The sequence below is a fragment of the Brachyhypopomus gauderio genome, chromosome 2 (genome assembly GCF_052324685.1).
Source record: "Brachyhypopomus gauderio isolate BG-103 chromosome 2, BGAUD_0.2, whole genome shotgun sequence".
NCBI lineage: Eukaryota > Metazoa > Chordata > Actinopteri > Gymnotiformes > Hypopomidae > Brachyhypopomus > Brachyhypopomus gauderio.
The window spans coordinates 42,380,491-42,405,029 of NC_135212.1; the positions used below are offsets into that span (position 1 = coordinate 42,380,491).

At 48.7% G+C, this 24,539-nt stretch overlaps 1 protein-coding gene across 5 annotated transcripts in view; it reads left to right on the forward strand.

The window, feature by feature from the left end:
• The window catches only part of syt3 (synaptotagmin III), a 34,878-nt gene that overhangs the window by 187 nt on the left and 10,152 nt on the right, over positions 1-24,539 (forward strand). The window contains exons 1-7 of one of the 5 annotated variants that reach the window (XM_076996584.1): positions 11-417; positions 6,586-7,545; positions 18,334-18,738; positions 20,045-20,150; positions 20,605-20,787; positions 23,588-23,714; positions 24,324-24,539. The exon at positions 24,324-24,539 is cut by the window's right edge and continues 3 nt beyond it. In XM_076996584.1, coding sequence (XP_076852699.1) covers positions 7,398-7,545; positions 18,334-18,738; positions 20,045-20,150; positions 20,605-20,787; positions 23,588-23,714; positions 24,324-24,539 — 1,185 coding nt within the window. In that variant the 5' untranslated portion in view covers positions 11-417; positions 6,586-7,397. Of the gene's footprint in view, positions 1-10; positions 418-498; positions 519-1,575; positions 1,674-6,585; positions 7,546-18,333; positions 18,739-20,044; positions 20,151-20,604; positions 20,788-23,587; positions 23,715-24,323 lie in introns of those variants that run through there. The other 4 variants (XM_076996585.1, XM_076996588.1, XM_076996587.1 and 1 more) reach the window with 4 other exon arrangements.

Consider the following 24,539-nt stretch of genomic DNA (forward strand, 5'->3'; position numbering starts at 1 on the left):
GCTTTGTGCTCGTTGCTTCAGCGCGCGACGAGTCTTACCGCGGCGGACACCTCAGACCATCCGGCTCTAGCTGCGCGCGCTCCCTCCCTCCTTGCCCCGTCCCCTTTTGCTCTCTTTCTCTCCGTTCCTGTCACGAGCTCTCTCCCCTCTACCGTTTCTGTATACATCACTATGTCTTTAGCGCTGGACGTGTGATACAGCCAGTGAGACCAAGATCGTTTAGTATTCTGTGCACAAGGCGGGGAGAGAGAGAAAGAGAGAGAGAGAGAGATAGAGCGAGGAGGGAGGGAGAGGAGTGAGGGAGATCGAGAAAAAAAAACAGGCTGTGAAGACAGTGGAAAACAGAAGAGAAAGGTGAGCGGAGAGATTCCTTATTATTTCCTCCGCTGTGTCCCCGGCGGCATCCCTCTATCCCAGGTACAGTGTGGGCTTTTTCTTTGTTTGGGGCTTGTGTTAACACGTCGCATACGAGGATACACAGGACAGGGGGAAATCACAGGACTGAAGCAGTCGTACAGGTCTGTGTCGCTCGAAGACGACAACGGCTCAGCGACTAATTGTGTTTGGCATACAGGTTATCGGTAATTCACTGGAGCGGTCGTTGTGTGCATACGCATGTTGAATACAGCCGAAACTACGTGTATCCTCTTACGATTTGTCTGTCTGTCCGGTATCGTCGTGTGAAGCTTCTCGGTATGTGAGTGGCGCAAAAATTTTGCATGTATGGGATGCAAAATTATCCCTTGTTTTTAATGCATAAGTCAGAATCGTGACATTGCTTTAACGGACATGTATAGTGTGTGTGTCTGTGTGTGTCTATGTGTGTGTGTGCGTGTGTGTGTGTGTATGTGAAATTTGCTCGTGCAACAAATGTACAGAATTATGTGCGGGGGGATTAGGGCGTAAGGGACTATACCCTGCGCTATTTGCATTTGCTATCCGAATTTCCGTCCCGGTTTGAGTGTAAAGCTGCAGGTCGTAATACAACCACAGCCTATGTGCTGAGGAGACGGTGGAGACGTAAGAAAGAGTCTCTCTTTAACTCCTGCTACCCCACCCCTCTGCCCAGTCCTCCGCCGCGTCCGCACGCGCGCTTCTGCCAGATATGTGGGAGCGCGTTTGTGCAAATGTTAATGCGTGTAATTCTCGTGGATCTTCTTGCCTGTTCGCAGATAGAAGTGCGTTTGAGGTGCGAGCATGGGCTAATTGTGATGTTGCTGAACAGGGCTCCTTCTTTTCAGTGTCTCTGAGTGTGTTGAGTGTGTGTGTGTGTGTGTGTGTGTGTGTGTGTGTGTGTGTGTGTGTGTGTGTGTTTGCTTGCGTGCGTTTGCATGTGCAAACGTGTGCTAAATCCATATGCCTCACCATGGACGTAATTTTGTAATAAAAAGTGGGGGGGACATGGATCGTCGCTATTTAAATATTTGGTTTTAACCGTAAAAACTGGGGGGACTTTTGAAAAAGTCCCCCCGTCCCCCCCGAAATTACGTCCGTGTGCCACAATAAAACCCATTACCCTGACAGCTTTCTTTCTATTTGTCTCTCTTTCTCTTTGCTCTCTCACTTTATCTCTCTCAGTCTCTTTCTCCCTCTATCTCCCTATTCCCTCTATCTCCCTCTTTCCTCTCCTTATTTCAGCATCTAAATGACCTATAACATCACACAGAAAACAGGTAAAGAGAAAGTCAGAGAGGAAAAGAGAGAGAATGAGAGAGAGACTGAAATGTTTGAGAGAGAGAGCTAAGAGAAAGAAATGCCACGCACAGTTTGCATTGTATTATATGCCGATGTGTGAGTGTGGTTAAAGTGTCAGCTCGTTAAAGTGTATGTGTCTGTCGGTATGCTTGTACATAAGGTAGTATATTTATTTGAATGCATGTTTGTGCTGTTTTTGTATGTGTGTGAATGTGTGTGTGTTTGTGGTATTCAGTGCATGTGTGAATGTACACAGTGCACCTGGCCTCCTACACAACACACACGAACCTCACAACCAAACTCTAGAAGTGAGCCTGCAGCCCAGACCCAGACTCCACTCGGAGTCTCGGAGGACCTAAGTGATAGAGCTGCTATTTGTGTCTAAAAGCGGGAGGAGAGTAGCACAGGACCCAGGAGCCTTCAGACGGGACACGACCATTCACGCATTCATGCACCGCCTTCATCTAATCCGACAAGCTCGCTGACAACACATTCGCTTTTCCAGCAGCAAACTTGTGGCATCAGCCCAGTGCATCGCATAGCGCTGTGAACACATCATCCACTAGGAATAGAGACACCCAGATCCCCTCTGTGTGAAGGCCACCAAGCAGAGCTGCTGACTGGCTGGAGTCATGGAGTCCTGCCATCCGCACACACTCAGAGACAGCAGGCAGGGCCAGGGCAGACAGCAAGGAGGCGGAGCTGAGCAGAGAGCAGGAGGAGGGGCCAGAGCCATGATGCTGGAGTCAGCTCCGCCCACCCTGCCAGAGCACCTTGGAAAAACACCCACATTCGTTTTTCTGTGTCTGCTACAGACATAGCCTCAGATTACATGGCTGAGACTGTATGCGAATGGTCCTCAGACCAAAAACAACAAGATCAAACAAATAAACAAACAAGCTAACATGCAAACAAACCCGCTTAAAGTGATGATGACGCCACGCCTGAAACAGCGAGGAGAGAGTGATAGACGGGTGTGGAACCGAGGACTTAGACAGACACTTGAAAGACGTGGCAGGAACTGCCCCATTAGACACACTTAATGGGTTACTGTCCTTTGACCATGTGGGTGTTCAGATTCATAACCTCGCTGGAGAAGAAAAGGATTAGTTGTGGTTTCTAATTTGCAATTAGCGTCTGTCACGTTTTCAAGAGAACGGGGGAGTTGAGACCAGGTTTTCCTCTGGAATAAGAGCTCACTACTCACAGGAGTTTGAATAGGCGAGCAAACGAGAAATACACAAGAGCCCTGTGAGAGTCAGTGTGTGCAGAGCAGGGATGATTGAGTCGCATTTGGTTAAAAGTGGCCACCCATGGCTGAAACGTGTCCGTGAAGCGTCCTCAGCATGGTCTAATGGCTTCCCCAGCTGCTGGAAGCTTCCTAAGTTGATCTACTTTGGGAAAAAACAAATAAATAAATGTATCTACAAACACATGCCAACACTCACTGTCACAACGCAAATGCAAAAGGGCAACAGAGAATCTTGGCTTTCCAAAGAAGATGTTTTGACCATGTTTAGGATGTGGTCATACTCTTTATTTCTGAGCTTCTAATGCAGATGTAGCCTACAGTGAATGAGTGTGTGTGCACGTGTGTGTGTGATATTTGTGCATCATAGATAGATAGATAGATAGATAGATAGATAGATAGATAGATAGATAGATAGATAGATAGATAGATAGATAGATAAAATTTAGAACATAGAATGCACACATAATAAAGACACATATTTTTGCCTGTGTGTGTATGTGTGTGTTTGCCTGTTTTCCTTATTTTCGACGTCAGCATATGTGGCAGCACATACAATGTAGGGCGTTCCACAGGGCAATGGACTTCACCTCGGGGAGTTTACTAATCACCCAATTTATCACCAGCTGAAACACATCCCCCTCGAGGACCGGGACAGGACCTCAGACCTGCCTGCACCCAGCTGTGGAAAGGGCCTGTTTTCTAAGAGGCTGCTTTTGGCCTGGTGCTGAACAGACAGCTCCCCCCCACCCAGCTGTCCTGGGTCTGCAGTGGTGCTGAAAGAACAGCTCCACACATTAGATTACAGCTTTCCAGAAAACCCTCTCCAGACTCCAGTGCAGTGATTGCCATGTGTCTTCAATGTGATCAAACACCCAAAGGCTGTTATTGCTTTCAGATGTCAAGCCAATGACAGGATGCAATTATGTTCTCTTTGGTGATTATTATTAGAAAGAATATTGCCGTTGCTGCGGGTGTGCAGCAGTTGGGCTTGGGTGCAACTCAAGAGCCTCTGTTGTGTTATTGTGGTGCTGCTAATAGGCTATGTGAGGGCTGACCTGCCTGGCCACAGCGCCTTGCGTTTGCTGATATTAAGTTTTGATGTTTTTTTCCCTGAATGACTCATAGTATGGCATTAATGTGTCAGTGAGTGCTGGGCTTTTGGGTTGGCTGTGATTGAGCAGGGTTGTTCTCGACAATATGTTGTTTACCGTTTGAAACCTTTTCTACAAATGTATCTTTCTCTTTGAAACAATATTTACTTTTCCCTAATTATAATTATAATTACAGCTGTTTTATGTTTCAGTATGATTTGCTAAAGACATTAAGTTACAGGTTAATTAAATAAATGTGGCTTATGTGTCTGTTCAGATATAGTTCAGAATTTCTCATCAAGTTGTATGATTGGAAGTTGCTGTTTTATGACTGGATATTGACTTTACAGAAGGTGTGGTCTCAAGAGTGTGATTGGACGGTGGCCTTTCTGGCCAGCTGATCTCTCGTGTGATTGGACAATGACATTACTAGTTGCCAGGTCTGTGCTATGGTGTATTGCTTTTCCTGGGGGTATTGATCCAGAGCTGGACAGGAGTCAATGGAATGTCTCTGAGAGGTTTTATGTTCCATTGTGCCAATGTGTGTCTCGATGTCTGCATCAATGTCACTTGTGCAGATTTCAGCAGCATGACGTTGCCATATGAGGTCAGGTTACTGCTGTCTCAGACACCTAAATCACATATATGTAGAAAAGTCATTATTGTAGCAGCCTGAAACATAGTCATTTATCTCAGACACTAAGACTTGTGCTTCCTGGTTCCTGATAAAGTATGGCAATACTGTACATCACTCTCTCTCTATCTCTCTCTCTCTCTCTCTATCAATCTATCTCTCTCTCTCTCACACTGTCTCTCACTCCTTCTCTCTCTCACTCTCCTTCTCTTTCTCAGAGATTTCTTGTCTCTTCTTTTTCTCTCTGCTCTCTCCATCCCTCCCTGATCTCTCTATTCTCCTTCCCTCCTCATGTTTTCCCCTATCAGCTTTTTTTTTTTTGCCTCATCCTCCTCCCTTGTTCTTGGTCTCTCTCCACGTCTCCTCCTCCTCCTCCTCCCCTGCCCCTCCCCCCTGCCCCTCCCCAATCAACTGTACTTCTGTGTGGCAATTTTGGCCAGCACGAACCATCTTTGCTGCCAAGCAGCCATCTTTCAGATTGAACTCTGCAGCGTTTTAAAGTCAGACCCAGACAGATTCACTGATAAAGGGTTCCAGAGAGGTGTGCCATGACACTGGCCATGGTAGTGATAGTGGTTCTAGTTGGTGGGTGGAGAGGGGACAGTGTTTTAATTCAGTCTTTGGGAACCTTGCAAATCTCAGACTAATTTTTATAATGACTGAAACAACAGAGATGGACAGACAAATAGACCTGAGGGAGCCTCTCAGTGCAGGAATCAAGCAGACAGAACGACACATAAATGCTGAATAAGCAGCTTGGAGAACAGAGAGAGAGATGGACAAAGAGTATCAGTCTGCATCTGTGTGTGTGTGTTTGTGTTGGTGTTGGAGTGTGTGTGTGTGTGTGTGTGTGTGTGTGTGTGTGTGTGTGTGTGTGTGTGTGCGTGTGTGTGTGTATGTGTGTGTGTGTGTGTGTGTGTGTGTGTGAAAGTCTTGACCCGAATCTTGTTTTAAATTACTTATAGATGTACTTTGACTGACAGTCTTTGACTGACTGATAAATTGTGGTAAGAACAAGGAGCTTCACTGAGGAGACTCCACCCATGGCCCAATGAATGACATATGACATCTTACAGGCCTCCACGACACAAAGAAGTGTTGTCAGGGGGACAGATGGGCACAGCTCTAAGAAGTGGTCCTGTTAGAGGAGCAGATGTCATTGTCTGACTTTGGCAAGATAGGCTGGGGGACTCTGGTGAATATGGCTTGATTAGCTGCACTGCCTATACTTGGTACACTGTGTATAACGGTTCTGTAATCTCACAAGAGTCATGCAGGGAAAGAAGACATGGAGAGTGAAAGGAGGGGGATAGGAGAAAGATAGGGGGACTGTAGAGAGAGAGAGAGAGAGAGAGAGAGAGAGAGAGGGAGAGTGGAGAAAAGGAGGGGATTTTGTATCTGGAGCACTGACCTGGTTTCTGCAGACAGAATGAGCTCAGACCAAAGGTACTCCATGCCTCCCAGAACAGTGAAATACCCCAGACCAATGATAAACCCCGCCTCCCATAACAGTAAATTACCCCATGTCCTAGACCAACGATAAACCCCACCCCCCATAACAGTAAAATACTGTGCTTCCCAGACCAATGATAAACCCCACCTCCCAGACCAATGATAAACCCCACCTCCCAGACCAATGATAAACCCCGCCTCCCAGACCAATGATAAACCCCGCCTCCCAGAACATTGAAATTCCCTGCCTTCCACACCAATGACACACCCCATCTCTCAGCATCCAGCATACTACAGATCTGTTTCTCATTGGCTGTCTGAGCATAGCACTGTGCAGGAAGGGTCAGAGACCAGTGATGAACACACTGACATGCTTATTATCTGTGCCTTGGTATGCTCATTTGCCACAGTAACCTTATGTGTGGTATCTCTCTCTTTCTCCCCCTCTTTCTCTCTCTCAGTCTCTCAGGCAATGTTAAACATCAAACATTCCTCAAATCCAAATGTGACTCACAATCAACTTGAAGTTAAATGGAAAAAAACAAGAGATTCTGCATTCCACAGAGTCCCACAGAAACTACATAACCCAGAAGTCATCTCTGTGCTGACGATGATTTAAGGACCAACTTCCTGAAGCAAATCCCTTCTGCTTTGATTGCTCTTTGTCTAAATGTTGCAGGGAGAGATTTCCATATTATAAATTTTTTGTGCTAAATATATAAAACACAGCAGCATTATGAATTGGAAGATCATTTCAAGCATCTAAAGTGATTACGTTCACCATGACAAGGACTCTGGGGCCTGAACGACATCTTTCATAAAACAAAAAAGAAAAGAGAGGATGACCAGTTTAGTACAGGTAGACTAACTATAATCAGACGTTTGATCGTATGCTCAGCTCAGCCTGCCAGTCGCTCTTCCTCTGAGACGACTCTTCCTCCTCTTCCTCTTCAGCCTCCTCCTTCCCCAAGAGCCCATATGCTGTTACACAGGTGGATCTATGTGGCACATAAACCAACCAGTGTGAAAGCCATTAAGTACTTTAATTAAGTAATTGGTCCACAAAGAAACCCCTGCAAGTTCCTATTGGCCCTGTTCCTCAGAAGCATAAACATCATCTCTCCTTTGATTGGATACCTGAGCGAGGTTGACAAAACTTGAAAAAAAGTGGCCAGTCACCCTTCCTGCTCAGGCGCCGTCCTATTGGTGTGGACGGTAAGGGCTGCACCGTGATTGGCCGAGTCCAAGGCAGGAGTGCGATGCGGATTGGAGGATGTCGGGGGACTGGGAAGAAGACCTGTGTAAGAAGGCGCTGGTGCTGGTGGAGGAGCTGTGCTTCCGCTCAGGAGGTTTCAGGCACAGCGCCAGCTGCCAGGAGTTCAGCTACATGATGAGGGACCGACAAGGCCAGATGGACAGAGGTAATATCACACACACCACCATACCACACACCACCCTCACACACTCAACCCTCACACACACAATCCTCACACACACCACCCTACCACACACCACCCTCACACACACAACCCTCACACACACCACCCTCACACACCACCCTCACACACACCACCCTACCACACACCACCCTCACACACACAACCCTCACACACACCACCCTACCACACACCACCCTCACACACACAACCCTCACACACACCACCCTCACACACCACCCTCACACACACCACCATACCACACACCACCCTCACACACTCAACCCTCACACACACCACCCTCACACACCACCCTCACACACACCACCCTACCACACACCACCCTCACACACACAACCCTCACACACACCACCCTACCACACACCACCCTCACACACACAACCCTCACACACACCACCCTCACACACCACCCTCACACACACCACCATACCACACACCACCCTCACACACTCAACCCTCACACACACCACCCTACCACACACCACCCTCACACACACAACCCTCACACACACAATCCTCACACACAGCACCCTCACACACAAAACCCTCACACACCACCCTCACACACCACCATCCCACGCACAACCCTCACACACAATCCTCCAACACAAAACCCTCACACACACCACACCACACACCACCCTCACACACATAACCCTCACACACACCACCATACCACACACCACCCTCACACACACAACCCTCACACACACTACCATCCCACACACCACCCTCACACACAAAACCCTCACACACCACCCTCACACACACTACCATCCCACACACCACCCTCACACACAACCCTCACACACACCACCATACCACACACCACCCTCACACACCACCCTCACACACACTACCATCCCACACACAACCCTCACACACCACCATACCACACACCACCCTCACACACACAACCCTCACACACACACACCACCCTCACACACACTACCCTCACACACACCACCCTCACACACACCACCCTCACACAATCCTCACACACACCACTCTCACACACTACCCTCACACACCACCATCCCACACACCAGCCTCACACACCACCCTCACACACACCACTCTCACACACACCACCCTCACACAATCCTCACACACACGACCCTTACACACCACCCTCACACACACCACCCTCACACACAACCCTCACACACCACCATCCCACACACCACCCTCACACACAACCCTCACACACAGCACCCTCACACACCATCCTCACACACACCACCCTCACACACCATCCTCACACACACCACCCTCACACACAATCCTCACACACACGACCCTCACACACCACCCTCACACACACAATCCTCCCACACACAACCCTCACACACACCACCATCCCACACACCACCCTCACACACAAAACCCTCCCACAAAACAACTATCTCACACACAAAACCCTCACACACCACAATCCCACACACAAAACCCTCCCACACACCACCGTCCCACACACAACCCTTCCACACACCACCATCCCACACACAACCCTCCCACACAACACCCTCACACACACAACCCTCCCACACACCACCATCCCACACACAACCCTCCCACACAACACCCTTCCACACACCACCATCCCACACACAACCCTCCCACATACCACCCTCACACACACAATCCTCACACACACCACCATCCCACACACAACCCTCCCACACACAACCCTCACACACACCACCCTCCTACACACAACCATCCCACACACCACCCTCACACACACAATCCTCCCACACACAACTATCCCACACAAACCCCCCACACACCACCCTCCCACACACAACCCTCACACACACCACCATACCACACACAATCCTCCCACACACAACTATCCCACACACCACCCTCCACACACCACCCTCACACACAACCCTCACACACCACCCTCCCACACACCACCCTCACACACACAACCCTCACACACACCACATCACCTGAGGAAAAAGACAGTAAGCTATTCCTATAACCCAATTATGCACAATACCTGAGAAAAAGACAGTAAGCAATCACTGACCCTAACCCTTCCATACACACAACTCTTCCACACAGAACAGTTGCACACAAATTTTCCACAAGGCAAGTTTATTTGCATACAAACTTGTATACACAAAGTGCCAATTCAAAGTGATTTACATACTAATAGAAGAAAAACAAAGCTAAATTACATCCAGAGAACTCTGGGAGATTTTGACAAATAATGAAGTTACAAAAAACAATTTATAAAAATATAGGTAATGTAGCTGATTTAAATAGAAATCACATTAAATATTGAAATGAATTAAAAAAGGAAAAATAGGAAATCTACAATAAAAGAAAGATGATTTCATGGGTTTAGAACATGCAGGGGGAAAAAAGAGGAAGCAAACATGAGTGAACGAAAATATGAACGAAAATTAACCTGAACGTAGATGAGCGCGATCGAGAACTACAGAAGTTCAACGGAGCATCCAGTGAGCGCCAGTCATACAGACACACACGGCTAATAATGGAGAGGGAGTACAGACATGGTGCAGCCAGGTGCAGCGGTCAGTGAGCCACACATACAGACACACACGGCTAATAACGGAGAGGGAGTACAGACATGGTGCAGCCAGGTGCAGCGGTCAGTGAGCCACACATACAGACACACACGGCTAATAACGGAGAGGGAGTACAGACATGGTGCAGCCAGGTGCAGCGGTCAGTGAGCCACACATACAGACACACACGGCTAATAACGGAGAGGGAGTACAGACATGGTGCAGCCAGGTGCAGCGGTCAGTGAGCCACACATACAGACACACACGGCTAATAACGGAGAGGGAGTACAGACATGGTGCAGCCAGGTGCAGCGGTCAGTGAGCCACACATACAGACACACACGGCTAATAACGGAGAGGGAGTACAGACATGGTGCAGCCAGGTGCAGCGGTCAGTGAGCCACACATACAGACACACACGGCTAATAACGGAGAGGGAGTACAGACATGGTGCAGCCAGGTGCAGCGGTCAGTGAGCCACACATACAGACACACACGGCTAATAACGGAGAGGGAGTACAGACATGGTGCAGCCAGGTGCAGCGGTCAGTGAGCCACACATACAGACACACACGGCTAATAACGGAGAGGGAGTACAGACATGGTGCAGCCAGGTGCAGCGGTCAGTGAGCCACACATGCAGACACACACGGCTAATAACGGAGAGGGAGTACAGACATGGTGCAGCCAGGTGCAGCGGTCAGTGAGCCACACATACAGACACACACGGATAATAACGGAGAGGGAGTACAGACATGGTGCAGCCAGGTGCAGCGGTCAGTGAGCCACACATACAGACACACACGGCTAATAACGGAGAGGGAGTACAGACATGGTGCAGCCAGGTGCAGCGGTCAGTGAGCCACACATACAGACACACACGGCTAATAACGGAGAGGGAGTACAGACATGGTGCAGCCAGGTGCAGCGGTCAGTGAGCCACACATACAGACACACACGGCTAATAACGGAGAGGGAGTACAGACATGGTGCAGCCAGGTGCAGCGGTCAGTGAGCCACACAACCACAACAGACAAGCGGATCTCATAAAACACCAAATGTAAACAGCTGAGTTTCTGCCGCCAGACGGAGGGAGCGGGTGGTGCATCGTCACAGGTGATTAAAATCAAACTAAAGTTAATATCAAGAAATAAAATGAGAAATTAAATAGATATAGAAAATATAAAGTGCATAAAATCTAATTAAACACATAAAGTGTAGTAATAAAAGATGAAGGTGGAGACAGAAAGAGTTAAGAAGTAATAGTGGGTGTGCAGGGTGGTGCAGAGAACTCAAAGGGGAACATGGTGCAGGTGTAGGAGAACCTGACCAGGTAAGAACACGCACAGTTCCCATGTCAAAGCATCTGGGGATGGGCCTGGTCCCCTGGCGTCAGATCACAGTGTTGAAGCTAAACGCTGCCCCTCCATCATCCTCATCCTCATCTTCATCACCCCTCCATTGCCTGTACCCTAGGCAGGACCGAAGGCTTCCTAATGATCTACAAGTTCTGTTTAGCTCAAATTGTCGTGCCTTGCCACACAAAACCGTTTCCATACACGACCCTTCCACAGGAAAACAAGAAACGAGAAAGCCTGGCAAAGGGAGTGAAGTGTGTTGTGTGGCTACGTAGCTAACCGGCAAGCAGTGTGTGATGCACTCAATCTCCTCCTCTCTTTAAAGCACCTGTTCATGCACTCCACTGGACTTCACTGACAGCAGCTGGATGAATGCTAAAGGTCTCCTGGGTCAGGACCGTGGTGTCATGGTGTCCTGGGTCAGGAGTGCAGTGACTTGGGTCAGGAGTGCAGTGTCCTGGGTCAGGACCGTAGTGTCATGGTGTCCTGGGTCAGGAGTGCAGTGTCCTGGGTCAGGAATGTGGTGTTGTGGCGTCCTGGGTCAGGACCGTGGTGTTGTGGTGTCCTGGGTCAGGAGTGCAGTGTCCTGGGTCAGGACCGTGGTGTCGTGGCGTCCTGGGTCAGGACCGTGGTGTCCTGGGTCAGGAGTGCGGTGTCCTGGGTCAGCACTACGTTATGAAGGCTGTCATGCTTACAGTGGTGAAGTCAGTACTGTTGCACAACTTAGAGAACTTTGTTCAGATATCAGATGACACACATAAAACCTGTAACAGCAATGTTGTGTGTCCTACATACAGCCCACAGAGGAGGGGCAGGAGGGAGACTGGTTCTGAATGCCGGAACAGGCCAGGCACAGGCAGGATGAACAGGCCAGTGTGTGTGTGTGTGTGTGTGTGTGTGTGTGTGTGTGTGTGTGTGTGTGTGTGTGTAATTAAGGACATATGCAGGACGTAATCTTGAGGCAGAGACAATCTCATACACACCGTATGAATCTGTATAAAATAGTAGGTGCTCTTCTAACTCCAGGGTATCTCATGGCCAAACACACCATAACCAGGACCAAAAAAAGAGAAGGAGTTCTGTCACTGAAGGTCTAGATCTTTGAGGGTCAAGTTCAGTTCACAGGCGGAGCTGCGAATGGAGCTGGAGGTTCAGCCTTACTCTGCTGTTATTAGTTCATTAGCACACGCTCCAGCAAAAAAGGCACACATGGCTGACTTCACCCGTCCACCGCTGTTAGAGCTGACATTATGAGGGGGGTGGAGAACCTAGGGTGGGGTGCCACGGACACACTGGGGAGTTGGTGGGGGCTTTGGAGGAGAAACGACGAGAGTCCAGAGACATGCAGGGGGGGTTGGGATACATGAATCAGAGTGGATCCTGACACTCAGCAAGGCTGGGTGGAATCTGTGTGGATAGGAGACCCTGTGAATCTGTGTGGATAGGAGACCCAATGAGGCTCTTGGAGTTATGTCTGAGTAGATTCCAAGAGCCTAGTGCCAGCAGAGCACGCTCAAGTCCCACGTCTGCTGTGATCAGTCAGCTCTGTGTCTGCTTCTGTGTGTCTGCACTAAAGGCTTGCAGTTCTGAGGACCTTTGTGAGTGTGTGTTTTTGACTCCTTTCTTTGTGTGTGTGTTTATACACATTCTTCTAGAAGTCTTATCATTTTAAAATCTGAGTGTTAGCTAATGCAGGAGGCCATTTTTATGTCGCCAGCAGAACTCTCTGTGATTTGACCTACAAAAGGCATCTTTATGGAGTCATATACCCCTGGATTCATATACTCCTGGATTCATATACCCCTGGATTCATATACCCCTGGATTCATATACTCCTGGATTCATATACCCCTGGATGGGTTCATTTGATGTCTCCTCCTGGCTTGCCAGTCCTCATTCGTCACAGTCCTGTTGGACATTTCTGCTGTTAACTCTCTTTGTCTCTCTCCTGCTCTCATCCTTACTGGCGATCTTTATCTCCCTCTCCATCACTGTCCACTTGCTGTCTCCTGCTTCTCGCGCCTGGAAGGAGGAGCTTGGCTGCTTTTGCTCTGTTCCTCTCCTGCCTGCTCTCTCTCTGGGTCTCTCCTGCCTACTCTCTCTCTCTGGGTCTCTCCTCTGTGTTGACTCTCTGGGTCTCTCCTCTGTGTTGTCTCTCTGGGTCTCTCCTGCCTGCTCTCTCTCTGGGTCTCTCCTGCCTGCTTTCTTTCTGGGTCTCTCCTGCCTGCTCTCTCTCTCTGGGTCTCTCCTCTGTATTGACTCTCTGGGTCTCTCCTGCCTGCTCTCTCTCTGGGTCTCTCCTGCCTGCTCTCTCTCTGGGTCTCTCCTCTGTGTTGTCTCTCTGGGTCTCTCCTGCCTGCTCTCTCTCTGGGTCTCTCCTGCCAGCTTTCTTTCTGGGTCTCTCCTGCCTACTCTCTCTCTCTGGGTCTCTCCTCTGTGTTGACTCTCTGGGTCTCTCCTGCCTGCTCTCTCTCTGGGCATCTCCTGTGTGTTGTCTCTCTGCTCCTCTCCTGCCTGCTCTCTCTCTGGGTCTCTCCTCTGTGTTGACTCTCTGGGTCTCTCCTGCCTGCTCTCTCTCTGGGCATCTCCTGTGTGTTGTCTCTCTGCTCCTCTCCTGCCTGTTCTCTCTCTCTCTCTCTGGGTCTCTCCTGCCTGATCTCTCTCTGGGTCACCCCTGCCTGCTCTCTCTCTGGGTCTCTCCTCTGTGTTGTCTCTCTGGGTCTCTCCTGCCTGCTCTCTCTCTGGGTCTCTCCTCTGTGTTGTCTCTCTGGGTCTCTCCTGCCTGCTCTCTCTCTCTGGGTCTCTCCTGCCTGCTCTCTCTCTGGGTCTCTCCTGCCTGCTCTCTCTCTGGGTCTTCCCTCTCCTGCTCTCTCTCTGGGTCTCTCCTCTGTCTTGTCTCTCTGGGTCTCTCCTCTGTCTTGTCTCTCTGGGTCTCTCCTGTGTGTTGTCTCTCTGCTCCTTTCTTGCCTGCTCTCTCTCCTTGGGTCTGTCCTGCATGTTGTCTCGTTGGGTCTCTCTTGGGTTCTCTCTCTCTGGGTCTCTCCTCCGTGTTGTCTCATTGGGTCTCTCTCTCTCTCTCTCTCTCTCTCTCTCTCTCTCTGGGTCTCTCCTGCAGTGACTTATCTTGACCAGTCAGCCAATGTGTCTGGCTCAACATGAACTCTAATCTGTTAGTTCCCCCTGTTAATCTGTTAGCTCCGCCTCTCTCCACTCTTCCACCATTTTTCTTTGCCTTCCCCCCATCCCCCCTCCAGCCTCATGTCTGTCATCTCTGACTCCACCTCATCTTCCTGTCTCCCTTTTTTCTATCCTTTCTTGTCTCCTCTGACATGCCATCCCCCTCTCCTTTCTCTCTCTCTCTCTCTCTCTCGTTTTCATCCTGCTTTTCCCCTGTTCTCCCCATCCACGTCTCATTAGACACAGTGATGGATCAGTGCCTGTCCCCTCCCACGGCTAGGTGCTCTGATCATATCTTTTGAACTAGCGCTGATTAATGATATACACAGTCTGATGAATAATTCACCAAAGGGAGATGGAGAGGAGTGAGGAAGATGAGGAAAGAAACAGCGAGTGACTGGGATGAAGATAGCAAGTGAGAGAAGGGGGTGTAGATGGCAAGAGAGGAGAATGTAAAAAAGAAGAGAAGTGGAAAAGAGAGGGAGAGAGAGGGAGAGAGAAGGAGGGGGAAGAGATGGAGAGAGATGGAGAGAGACAGACATGGAGATGTATCATGCATCAGCAAATAGGAAGTAGGGATTATTACATTATAGCCTATTATATAATAATATCAATACTGTCACTACTATTACTTCTACTACAACTTAATAATAATACTAATAATAATAATAATAATACAGCAATATATTACATTTTTAGCAATAAGTTGTAATAAGTAAACATTTTAATTTTAAATATTAAAGTAAATAAGTCATTTTTTATAGATCTAACATTATTGTTGTTGTATTACTGTCACATTATTATTTATCATTAGTCTTTAATACCTTCATCTTCAGTAACCCAAACTTTAACAGTACAAATGTTCCATAATTTGTCAATACAACACCTTCAATTGAGAGAGAGAGAGAGAGAGAGAGAGAGAGAGGGAGAGAGAGAGAGAGAGAAGATATACAGCAGTAGGAGGAAGGAAAATTGAAAAAGCATGTTTCTATTTGGGAGAGATTTTATGTATGCATGTCTGTGTGTGTGTGTGTGTGTGTGTGTGTGTGTGTGTGTGTCTGTCTGTGTGTGTGTGTGTGTGTGTGTGTGTGTGTGTGTGTGCGTGCTAGAGAGAGGAAGAGGGAGAGAGAATGTGTGCATGAGTGAGTGAGTGAGAAGGTTATCATAGAAAGAAAAGAGACAGAGTAATACAGAGAGACAGAATGGAAGAAGAATGTCACAGAGCAAAGGAACGGAGCAAAGAGATGGAACAGAACAGAGAGATGGAACGGCACAGAGAGATTGAATAGAACAGAGAGATGGAACAGAACAGAGAGATTGAAGAGAACAGAGAGATTGAAGAGAACAGAGAGATTGAAGAGAACAGAGAGATTGAAGAGAACAGAGAGATGGAACAGAACAGAGAGATGGAACAGCACAGAGAGATTGAAGAGAACAGAGAGATGGAACAGCACAGAGAGATTGAAGAGAACAGAGAAATTGAAGAGAACAGAGAGATGGAACAGCACAGAGATTGAAGAGAATGGAGAGATGGAACGGAACAGAAAATCCTTTATGCACAGAATTACTAACCAAATCCCCAAATTCCCCACACTGACTGATATAGAACAACTGAAAATATTACTGGGGGAAAAAAACTGAAACTGAAACCGAACTGCCATAAGATCAGAGAAAACACTATAACAGATTCCATTCACATCTAGTTAGACTGTTTATGATCTAATGGTACTGTTTACTACACTGTATCCCATTTTCATTCAGACATTGAAATGTCTGATGTAAAATATTTTGCTTTTATTATTTTGTTTATTTAATTTATGAATTTTCTATCCTCCATATAAACTCTTATTCATTTGTATATTAATAATACTCATGTATATTCTGCATGTACTGTCTTATGCTTGTTTTGGCAGCATAGGTGTTTTTTTTTTATCCTGTTATGCCAATAAAACAGATTTGATTTGATTTGAATGGAACAGTGATCCAAGCTTCTGTAGACATGAATGATTCCAGTGTGAAAGTGTGAAGAGACATTAGGGTTGTGCCTCAGCTCAATTCAGCACTATACAGACACCTTCATCTGCACAGCGGGCTTGAGCTAGCCAGGCGAGGTCCTGCTTCAGGACGCTGCTCATTTTGAATGACCTTAGATAAGAACATTGGGCTCTTACTTCAGAGACAGAATCCCACATGGGAGGAGATGAAAAATAGCAGAGGGGAGGGGAGGAGAGAGAAGGAGAAGAGGGGAGGAGAGGGGAGGAGAGAGGATGAGGAGAGAGGAGAAGAAGAAGGGAGGAGAGAGGAGGAGGAGAGGGGAGGAGAGAGGAGAGGGGAGGAGAGAGGAGGAGGAGAGAGGAGAAGAAGAGGGGAGGAGAGAGGAGGAGGAGAGGGGAGGAGAGAGGAGGAGGAGAGGTGAGGAGAGAGGAGGAGGAGAGGGGAGGAGAGAGGATGAGGAGAGAGGAGAAGAAGAGGGGAGGAGAGAGGAGGAGGAGAGGGGAGGAGAGAGGAGGAGGAGAGGGGAGGAGAGAGGAGGAGGAGAGGGGAGGAGAGAGGAGGAGGAGAGGTGAGGAGAGAGGAGGAGGAGAGAGGATGAGGAGAGGGGAGGAGAGAGGAGAAGAAGAGGGGAGGAGAGAGGAGGAGGGTGAAGGATGACGAGGATAGGGAAGGGGAGAAGAGGTTGGAGAGGGTTCTTAAAGATGAGCACTGCAGTGATTAAACAAGGTGTAATATGATGCTAGCAGACAGCACAGGCAGACAGCACAGGCAGACAGCACAGACAGACAGCACAGACAGACAGCACAAGCAGACAGCCCAGGCATGTGGACATAGGCAGACAGAAGACAGACACCACAGGCAGACAGCACAGACAGACAGCGCAGGCAGACAGCCCAGGCAGACAGCACAGGCATATAACACTTGCAGAAGCATGTGGACACAGGCAGACAGCCCTGGCTTTTGGACAGTCAGACACAAGACAGGTATGATGGGCAGACAGGTGCAATGTGTAGACAGGTTTGATGGGCAGATGCATTTTGCCAGCAAGCTCTGGAGGAAACTGTTGGCTTCGCCATGGTGCCGAAGACCGAGGTGCCTCACAGCCATTTTTCAGCAATGACTCACTCATGCTGCCTCCCCGAAACGGTCATTAGAATCTCGGTGATTGAAAGCTCATATTTTCAAAGGCTGGAAGGAAAGGCCTAATCGCAGGGGGGAGGACGTGTGTGGATGGAGCGTTACGGCTCCGGCTGTGAGCCCCTCCTGCAGGAATCAAGCTGTCCGGTGTCTGCCGTGCGGGTTTGGATCAGGCTGGGTGGTAATTTCCACTCACAATGCGATGACTTTCTCCATTCTCCCTCTGATCCTCTCCCTCCTGCCACCTGCCTCCTTCAGCCCAACCTGCCTGGCCGCCCTGCCGCCTCTGATCTCGCTCCCTGCCTCTCCGGTTCAGATACCTATCCAGCTGGAGCCAATTAACAACCAGACTCAGAACTTTCATACCAACATTCATGTTACTCATGTCATTTCGTTTCTTTTGCTTCCTGTGTATCTAATTCGATCTGTCTGTGTCTAGTGCCCTCTCGTATTAAGTCTGGCGTCCTCTCTTTCTGACGGACTGCCTCTCACTGCCTATTAGTGTCTTCTTTTCTCGTTTCTCACTCCGTCTCTCCCCACAGAGATCTCCGTGAGCCTGCTATCAGTCATCGTGACGTTTTGCGGCATCGTGCTACTCTCCGTCTCTCTCTTCGTCTCCTGGAAGCTTTGCTGGTTGCCATGGAGAGACAAAGAGGGCGGGGGTCTCAGCTTGATGGCGGGGCTCCTCCCTGGAGGGGCGGGCCTGGGCGGGGTCGGCGGGGGCGGAGGATCCTCCCTCCTGCCCCCACTGCTCCAGAGAAAGGACACTCACTCCTCAACCTCTCTGTATCCAACACTGTCACAACCTGGCCAGCACCACCCCCACTTCTCAGACCTGATGGGCGTGGAAGGGGGAGGAGCTCTGGTGGTGGGCGGGGTTGTGGGCGGTCCTCAGGAGATGCAGGAGCACTCCTACTTGGACATGGATTCCTACCCTAACAATGCAGGTGAGGAGCACACAGTTAACACCTCCATAGCAGGAAGGTTCAGGTCACAGTCCTCCAGGCTCAGCTGTCAGGCATTCAGTTACAATAACTGGTTTACTACCAGTGAGTCTAAATTTAGGACTGGATTCGGATTCAAGATCTAGATCTGAAAACAGTCACCCCGCCTTATTTGCGGATTTATTACACGTGGGTCCCGCGTTAATGCTCGTCGTGTTCGGCTGCTTTATCTGTGAGAACATGCCAGAATAAAAGCGGACTGAGCCCAGAACACAAGGTGAAGAGAAGCCCATGACATTCCCAGCAGGAGAGGGAACCCCACATACTTCATTTACCCGGTGAAAGAAAGACTGGGTTTCTTTGTTGAGAAGTGACGTGTCTTTGAGCTATTTTTGAGTACTGAAGTATCCATCCTGACCATTCATGTTTTGTCCTCAACAGAGGACATTTTGGAACCATAATCCTGTGAATAAGGCAGGCCTATTGTGTCTCCGTCAGGCGTGTGTCAGACATACACATCCTCATTAGAGCAGAGAGCTTGCCTCCAGATATACTGACATGCCTCAGTTGCACTTTGTAATATATCATAGTATGTATAAATTTGACTTTGCAGCCGTTATTTTTACACTGCGTGAACATTTCTGTTGATATGAGAGAGTTCACATGCTTTCATTTGAACATCTTATGACATAAGTATGTGGAAGTATTTCACGTGTGTCTTTGTATAAATGCATAAGTTGGGTTAATGCTTGTGTTCTGTATGTAAACATGTGATCACACAGGAGTGGATATAAAGTACTGTGCAAAAGTACTTTAAGGCTTCTGCAGTGTGTATTTTGTGTGGCCTTCCTTCACATTAAGCACATGTGTCATCTCTTTTGGGGTAACAGGAGGCCACACTATATTTTTGTGTGTTTTTGTTTGCTTTTTTAAAAACTGCATAAAGCATTCCTGTATTTTCAGGTTGTATTCTAATGAAGACACTGGGAAATAATTATATATGGTCATTATATACTTGCTAAAACTACAAATCTAATGGTCTGGGCAGTACTACACAGTATTGTATGTGTGGATGGATTCCACACATGAATGTACATATGTTTCAGTTTCGTATGTGTGAACACACCTATTTGAGCATGCAATAGTATATCTGTATGATTGTGTGTTTGTGCATTTCATAGGTGTTATGTGAACAAATGTGGACAACTGAGTCTACTCATAAGCTGTAGTCTTCACATTCCTGTTGTGGAGGGTTCCTCCTGTGAACTGCCATCTTTCACTGCACAGTCATGTGGTTCTTCCCCTGCAGGGAACCTGAAGATGAGCCAGACATCTCCGGAACTGCCTCCAGCGTCGGACGCAGGGTCTGCGGCCAAAGATCTGGTCAATGCCCACTCCCAGCAGGCCACTGCTAGGTGAGGCACCTTCGAACTTTGACCCATTTGTGCAGTATAGTTGCTTGCTGAACCGTTCCATGGTTGTGAGTGAGATGCAGTGAGAGTTTGATACTGTGTTTAGCTTAAATATTCTTGAGGAATGCACGGTTACCGAGTCTCAGTCTTCCTCTTCACTGAGGTTAAGGATAAACAGACAGGGATTAGGGATTATGTATGAGAACTCATTGGGGTTAAGTATATGCATTACAATAGGAAAAGGAAAGGGTTATGGACAAATTGAATGTGTGTATGTGTGTGCGTACGTGCATGGGCATTTGTGTGTGTGTGTGTGTGTGTGTGTGTGTGTGTGTGTGTGTGTGTGTGTGTGTGTATGTGTGTGTGTGTGTGTGTGTGTGTGTGAATGTGTGTGTGTGTGTGTGTGTGTGTGTGTGTGTGTGTGTGTGTGTGTGTGTGTGTGTGTGTGTTTGTCCAGGCCCAAGCCCATGACTCACCAGCTCTCGAGTCCTGATTTCCATGGTGAGGAGAAGAGTGAGCAGGTGACCAGTATTGGCCAGATCAAACCGGAACTGTACAGACCCCGCCAAGCAGAGCAGGGGGAGGGCAAACAGGGTGACACCTGTGGCAAAATCAGCTTCCTCCTCCGCTACGCCTTCAAGTAAGCCCATCTTGAGCACTCGCTCCACCCAAACCCCTTGAAGCTCCATCTCCCCGTCCCTCCATCCTCCCCAGAACGCAGATCCATCCACCCCTCTCCCCACGCACGTGATGCGGAGACGCAGCACGGTGGCCGTAGAGGAACCTGGGGAGTCAGTCAGCTCCCGAGTTACAGGAAAGCCCTGCGCCTCCTCTCTTCACCTCCTTTTTCTCATGTAATGAGACATTAGAGTGTCTGAAAGTGCTGATGTTTGAGAAACACCAGAGAGGGGGAACAGGCTATTGCAGCCATGAATTATATATGTCCAGCCGATTTAAGCAGCCAGCTCTCTCAGCGCGTAATGACACAGAGCTGAGTTACATCCAGACTTATGGACAGAGGAACAGAGAGGAGGAGGAGGGGGGGGGGGGTGGATGGAGGGAGAAAGAACGAGACAGAGGGGGACAGAATGGGAGCGAAGGAGAAGAGAATGGGAGAGAGAGAGAGAGAGGAGAGAGAGAAAGGGAAGGTTATAAAAAAGATATATAACAATACATTGCTTCAGGGTATTCAAAAACAAATGAGTTAGTGTTCAGATAGATGGTCTGGCAAACTGTTACTGTTCTTCTCACGTCAGGCGGCGACGTGCAGACTGTCATTACACTAGCACTACACCGGCGCCAGACAGACAGCTAATGTCACACAGGAGAAGTGTGTTGCTACAATAGCTGGCGAGCTGGGTCTGGTGTTCTTCGTCTACATACATACACCCCGGCCCACCCTCGGCGCCGTCTAATTGACATTATCACGTCTCCGGCTGTGTTGTGTTGTGGCGTCGGCAGTCCATCGACGTGTCACGGTGACGAGCGTCCTGGGAGTAGCGAGAAGCACAACACCATCAGCCAGAGCTGCGACCCTGTGGGACGCGCCGGGCGACTGGCACCGCCGTTATCGCACGACACACGCGCTCGCCCCGGGGGACAGCGGCCATTTTTAGCTGCGTGTCTACAAGGGATTGAAGTGGCGTTGTTCTTCATCTGTTTATTCGTTGTTTTTCTGGCTGAGCGGTAATAGGTGTGTTTTGGCCCGCTGGTGGAAGCATGCTTGAAAGCGAGGCTTTGTGTGCACGCTTGTGTGAGGGGCGCGTGTGAATGGCCTGGGGGCGTGGGGGAGGGGCGATAGGGGGGTGAGGTGGGAGGTGAGGAGGAGGGGGGGTGCACGGGGCTGACCATCATTCTCGCTGTGATTAATGACAGAAGGCCAAGCGACCCGTGTGGGAGGATGGTGGGGCTTAGAAGCCAATTTTTATGCATCGAAACTCGTTCACAATTACAGCCGGAAGGCCTGCAATCGACCGATATTTACGAACACGCGTCTTATTTGAAGTTATGTTGATTGGATTGTGCTAGTCTAATCAGCAGGGCCACGCACCATCAGCTGCATCTCACGTCTCTTTGGATAAATATAAGGCATTTGTGTCTCATTGAGAGGACACTGAACACGTCTTTGTCCACTTAACGTCCGTTGACCACCCTATTTGTTAACGTGACTTGGTCTTCCAATTACTGTCTATAAGTTACATTTCCGAATATCTGTGACTGGATTTGTCTCATTTATCTGTTTAAGCAGATGAGATGCTTGGTTAACATACTTGTCCTCTGCTCCATGATTGGCTAAGATTTTGACACCTGACTCAATAGCTGCTCTTGGTGGACACGCTTCCTGATCGACATGTTTATCTGCCTGTCTATTGGATTTTCTGTTTGTCCCTCCCACTTTAAGAGATCCCGCTGTGTTTCCGAGGGCCCTAATAGAGTGGTGGCACGCTCATTAACACACAGAGACACATTCTAACGAGGTCCGATTACAGGCCAGAGAGATTAGAGTTTGCTCCTCTTAATTAAATCTTCACACAAACACAAGGGCCTGTAGCCCTTCCCCACACAAACCTCCCTCACATCCCTGCAAACCCCACACCATTGCTAGCCGTGTTTGGAATGAGGTCTAGATTATTTATGAAGCCTCGTGCTCATGGCACTTGTATCTCTGCCATAGACACGCATATGCATTAAATATTTAGGGTTTCGTATTTACATCTGAGATCTATTACCTCGTGATGGCAGGTATTATAGCCCCTCTCGTAACTGCAGCCAGCTAGCAGAGTCCTGACTCTCAATCAGTCATGATGAGCGCACCACCATGAAACAGGGCAGCTGCGACACTCTTCTCCCAGCTCTGCCTTTTTCCCATAAATCACTACTGCTATCGGTGCCCCAGCTCAGGTGAGGTCAGAGGGCATGGGGGTGGGGCCACAGATAAGCAGAATGAGGCAACAAAGCAACAGATTCAGGACACCGACCAATAGAATCAGAACTCAGAGCAGCAGAATCAGAACTCAGGGCAAAAGAATCAGAACTCAGAGTAGCAAAATCAGAACTCAGGGCAAAAGAATCAGAACTCAGAGTAGCAAAATCAGATCTCACTCCAGCTGAATTGGGCTACAGACCAGTGGAATCAGGCCACAGAGCAGCAGAATTAGAACTCAGAGTGGAGCAGTAGAATCAGACCTGCGAGTGACTCTGCCATGTCAGTGACTCTGCCATGTCTGTGGCTCTGCCGTGTCTGTGCCTCTGCCATGTCTGTGGCTCTGCCGTGTCTGTGCCTCTGCCATGTCAGTGACTCTGCCATGTCTGTGCCTCTGCTGTGTCTGTGCCTCTGCCATGTCAGTGACTCTGCCATGTCTGTGCCTCTGCTGTGTCAGTGGCTCTGCCATGTCTGTGCCTCTGCTGTGTCAGTGACTCTACTTCTCTCCCCACTCCAGCACAGAGCAGCTGGTGGTCAAAATCTTGAAAGCACTGGACCTGCCCGCCAAAGACGCCAATGGCTTTTCGGACCCCTACGTCAAGATCTACCTTCTGCCGGACAGGAAGAAAAAGTTTCAGACCAAGGTGCGCCTCACCTCCACCTCTGATGGAGCTGTGATGGAGACGACCTTAGGGAGGTTACGGATGCTGTGCTGGCTCCACAAGCTTCACAGATAGCGATTACGCCCTTGAATGAAGAGAACGGCTGATGGTGGTTCACCGTTGGCAGTCTAGTTTAGACCAAGACTTTAAAACAACAGGGTGAAACTGGCCCTGTTGGATCCATTATCTACCACTGAGCACAACATCCTGGACTGGATTAGGATCCAGGATCCTGAGATGAATGTCTCTCCTTTAGGTCAGATTGTACTTGTCTCATCCTGGGCTCCACTGCTCCATGCCACATTCTCTTAGGACTCATTAGGATGTGAATGTGCTGCATTTTCACCTCCACCTGTCCAAAGAGTTCCTCCCATTGTCCTAGTTTCTCTAAAACTTCCATTACTGTTGCCTGTGAGACATTTTGTCTGTTGGTGTTAAGATGTAATCTTTCATCCTGTTTTTTCAATGTTCTCTCTGTTCTCTCTGTTCCCTCTGTTCTCTCTCTCTCTCCCTCTCTCTCTCTATCTGCCTTTCTCTCTCCGTCTGACATTTTCTAACTGCACATCTCCTGTCTCTGTTTCTGGGGTCCAGGTGCACAGGAAGACCCTGAACCCAGTCTTTAATGAGACCTTCCAGTTTGGTGTTCCCCTGGCTGAGCTGCATTCCCGCAAGCTACACTTCTCCATCTACGACTTCGACCGCTTCTCTCGACATGACCTCATAGGCCAGGTGGTGGTGGACAACCTGCTGGACTTCAGTGAGGGCAGCGGTGACAAGCCTGTCTGGAGAGACATCGTGGAAGGAACA